The sequence below is a fragment of the Carlito syrichta genome, unplaced genomic scaffold, assembly GCF_000164805.1.
Source record: "Carlito syrichta isolate Samal-C Ts95f unplaced genomic scaffold, Tarsius_syrichta-2.0.1 Scaffold289914, whole genome shotgun sequence".
Taxonomy (NCBI): domain Eukaryota; kingdom Metazoa; phylum Chordata; class Mammalia; order Primates; family Tarsiidae; genus Carlito; species Carlito syrichta.
This window is the reverse complement of record NW_007234010.1, coordinates 392,951-396,103: the sequence shown is the minus strand read 5'-3', so window position 1 is coordinate 396,103 and position 3,153 is coordinate 392,951. Positions and strand designations below refer to the sequence as shown.

The window sequence follows — 3,153 nt, the reverse complement described above, 5'->3', positions numbered from 1 at the left end:
AGCCTGGCGCCCGCTAACGTCTTCGTCCGTTCCAGGGTGCGGGTGTGTGCGTGGGCACGAGTGACCAGGCGACCTGGGAAGGCGGACTCCGGTGTTGGAAATGATTCCCCTTTGGGGGGTGGGCCTAGTTGGGAGAAGACGTCGCTCGGTACGTGCTGATGGGTGCCTTTTTTCCGAGATGTTGAGTTGAATGTACGTTGTCATAGCCACGGCAACATGTTGCCTCTATTGTCACGTTGGGTCTTAATGTAAAAGGCTTGGATATGGGAAGTCCAAGTCACATACCTGTATTTTCGAGTCGGAATCTCGCCCGCGTGTAGCCTCGACCTGCTGAGTTCAGGGGATCCTTCTGCCTTAGTCTCCATAGTAGATGGCACCAGAGGCATGCGCCACCACATTCGGCTACTTTTTGGTTTGTTGTAGACAGGAGATCTCAGGCAATCCTCTCACCTCTGCCTCCCAAAGTGCTGGGATTGTGCATGGCCACCGTGCCAGCTAAGAAGAAAGGCCCGTGTCTTTTTTAAATTAGAAACATAAACCTTTACTAAAGCCAACTTCTCCTCTTACTTTCTCCTGTAACAGCACAAGAATTAAATTCTCTAGACAAAAGTGGATTGGTTCTTGGCTCTGGCACATAACTGATACTGGACTGAGAGATGTACTAACTAGTTCCCAATTGGCAGGGCAGAGCGAAGAGTACATGGTAGTCTAAAATTGCCCATCTGTGGTCTGGAAAATAATGGAAGCCTGTAATTAATTGAACATCTTAACTATTGAACCTGGTTAGTGGTTCAAATAAACATTTAATTTATTAACCATTTATCTGTATGATTCCTCAGTACATGGCATGGACTGCATTGGTAAGGATAATTTATATATAAGCTGCATAATTTGGTTTATAGTGTCATAATTTAATTTTCTGTAGAAGAAAGACAAGAAGCCTAAGAGGTCAACCTGGAAGTTTAATTTGGACCTTACTCATCCAGTAGAAGATGGAATTTTTGATTCTGGGAATTTTGTAAGTATTCTGCTTAGCTTCATATTATTTTCTAATTGTAGAGTTCTTGATCATGGTTTAAGCACATACTATTTGATATTAACCTAAGCTGTATTCCTAGGGCACCTTCCCTAGTGAATGTCTAGGGTTTTCTTCCCTAGTTTTGCAATTTTTGTTTTAAAATAGGAACAATTTCTACGGGAGAAGGTTAAAGTCAATGGAAAAACAGGAAATCTCGGGAATGTTGTTCACATTGAACGCTTCAAGAATAAAATCACAGTTGTTTCTGAGAAACAGTTCTCTAAAAGGTTGGTACTTGTTTTGCATTTTTTTAATGAAATTATAGTTGTGGAGTATTTATAGAATATGTAATCATTGCATTTATTCTGTTTATGTGCAAAAATAAATTTCCTTCATGAAAAGGAGATTCAGTAACTGACTGCCAGCTGCTTAGTTTGGTTGTCAATAAGTGTGATTTGTTGTTAGAATATAGGTAAGTCATATCCAGGACTCCTGTTACTGCATGGCAGCGCCGTAGGACTAGGTATCCCAATAGTGACTCAAGCAGATTACTCACCACCAAGGAACTTTTCCAGTGGAGAAAGGGAGACATTGAAATGCAGTATCAAGCTGCAATAAGTGCTGTGTAAGGGCATAAAGGGGGTTGCAAAGTTTCACCTAAATGCTTCACCTAAAAATGCTTCACCTAAATGAAATGCAGGAGTAAGCCTTGCAAATTGGGGCGTTGTTCCAGGCAGAGTGAACCAGAAGCCTGGTGGGTTAAAGTAATAGTAAGGAGGCCATTGTGTCTGGCTATATTGTATTTTAAGAGGATTAGATGAGGTTGGAGAGGTAGCTGGGGAGGAGATCTTGAAAGCCACGGAAGAAGGGCTGAGTTATTTCATGTGAATAGGTAGCCATTGATCACTGTGGCTGACAAAGACGGGTGGTGGACTTGGTGAAAACTGAAGATTTAAAAACTTACTGCAGCAAGAGAGGTGGTTTGGCCTAAAGTGGCTGTAGGGTATGTTAACTGAGGTTATGAGTTAATTGCTAAGGAATTAGGGATAAAAATGTAGAGGCTGTCCTCGAGGATCTTACAAACAGTTTAATTGGATATCGAGATAAAGATGTCACGGTTCATGAGCATAGTTTGCTGATGGAAGCAGCATTAGAAAGGGCAGGAAGAGTTGAGGGATCTTGGTTATCAAACTGCTTTTTATATGGACTGAGGCAGACGCAAAGGGTAGAATATTTGGGAGGGAAATGAGAACACAAAAGATGAATATGGTGCATGCTTTCCACTTAATAAGCCTTAATGAAATTCATGTTATTTTCAAGGTATTTGAAATACCTTACCAAGAAATACCTGAAGAAGAACAATCTTCGTGACTGGCTTCGAGTAGTTGCATCTGACAAGGAGACGTATGAACTTCGGTACTTCCAGATCACTCAAGATGAAGATGGATCAGAGTCTGAGGACTAGGTGAAGCCTCCCCTTAGTAGGGCTGTGCCTGCTAATAAATGAAGCCTACATGGAAAAGGAACGTCTAGAAATGGACTTTGAGTTCATCCATGAATAAAAAACACTGTGCTCTTAAACTTTAGTCTTGTTTTATTTAAGAGTATGCTGTTTACATGACTTCGATTTTTCCTTTGATAATTTCTATAAATAAACAAAGGTAGTAGAATTTTTCTCTGGATTTCCAAAAAGTATTGCTTTTGCAAATGTCAAGTAAAAATAGTGTTGTATAGGAAATCATATTGAAGCAGTTTTATATTGGCGCTGTATGGATGTATAAAATTCTCTTGACAGTCTTGTATAGTTTGTAAGTGCATAATAATAATAATACATAACTACTCAGTATTTATTGACTCTTGCCTTTTGCTTCTGAGGATGCTCTTTCCTAATGAGCATGAAGGCTTTGTGTGGGTGAGCATCAGTCCTGCTCTAAACCAATATCTAATTGCTCATTAGAAATATCTAACCAGATGCCTTGTAGGTACCAGAAACAAAACCTTCTAATCTGAACTCTTAGCCACTAAATCTATCGGTGCCTTTTCTGAAAAATCAGTTTGCTCTGTTGGAATGTCACACCATACTTTTCTCTCAATTCCCTCAAATAAAGTGGACTTGGAACTCTTAAAGTAAAATG

General features: G+C 40.1%; 1 protein-coding gene across 3 annotated transcripts; it reads left to right on the top strand.

Annotated features, from left to right (window-relative positions):
- The first annotated feature begins 40 nt into the window (after positions 1 to 40).
- RPL22L1 (ribosomal protein L22 like 1) lies at positions 41 to 2,599 on the top strand. 3 transcript variants are annotated; one of them, XM_008054387.1, is made up of 4 exons: positions 41 to 148; positions 926 to 1,018; positions 1,184 to 1,305; positions 2,339 to 2,599. In XM_008054387.1, exons 1-4 carry the CDS (start codon positions 101 to 103, stop codon positions 2,481 to 2,483), a joined length of 408 nt encoding a protein of 135 aa, XP_008052578.1. In that variant the 5' UTR covers positions 41 to 100; the 3' UTR covers positions 2,484 to 2,599. The 3 variants fall into 3 exon arrangements, 2 of the variants coding, with proteins under 2 accessions (XP_008052578.1, XP_021566242.1); XM_021710567.1 differs by lacking the exon at positions 41 to 148 and adding an exon at positions 371 to 382 and having other exon boundaries at positions 929 to 1,018; XR_504078.1 differs by lacking the exon at positions 41 to 148 and having other exon boundaries at positions 928 to 1,018; positions 1,119 to 1,305.
- The last annotated feature ends 554 nt before the right edge of the window (positions 2,600 to 3,153 follow it).

Bases quoted from the DNA above. Each gene is read 5' to 3' on its own strand.
- RPL22L1 (XM_008054387.1), top strand. From the start codon at position 101: ATGATTCCCCTTTGGGGGGTGGGCCTAGTTGGGAGAAGACGTCGCTCG. The intron at 149-925 runs GTACGTGCTGAT...AATTTTCTGTAG, and splicing joins TTGGGAGAAGACGTCGCTCG to AAGAAAGACAAGAAGCCTAA. The intron at 1,019-1,183 runs GTAAGTATTCTG...GTTTTAAAATAG, and splicing joins TTTTTGATTCTGGGAATTTT to GAACAATTTCTACGGGAGAA.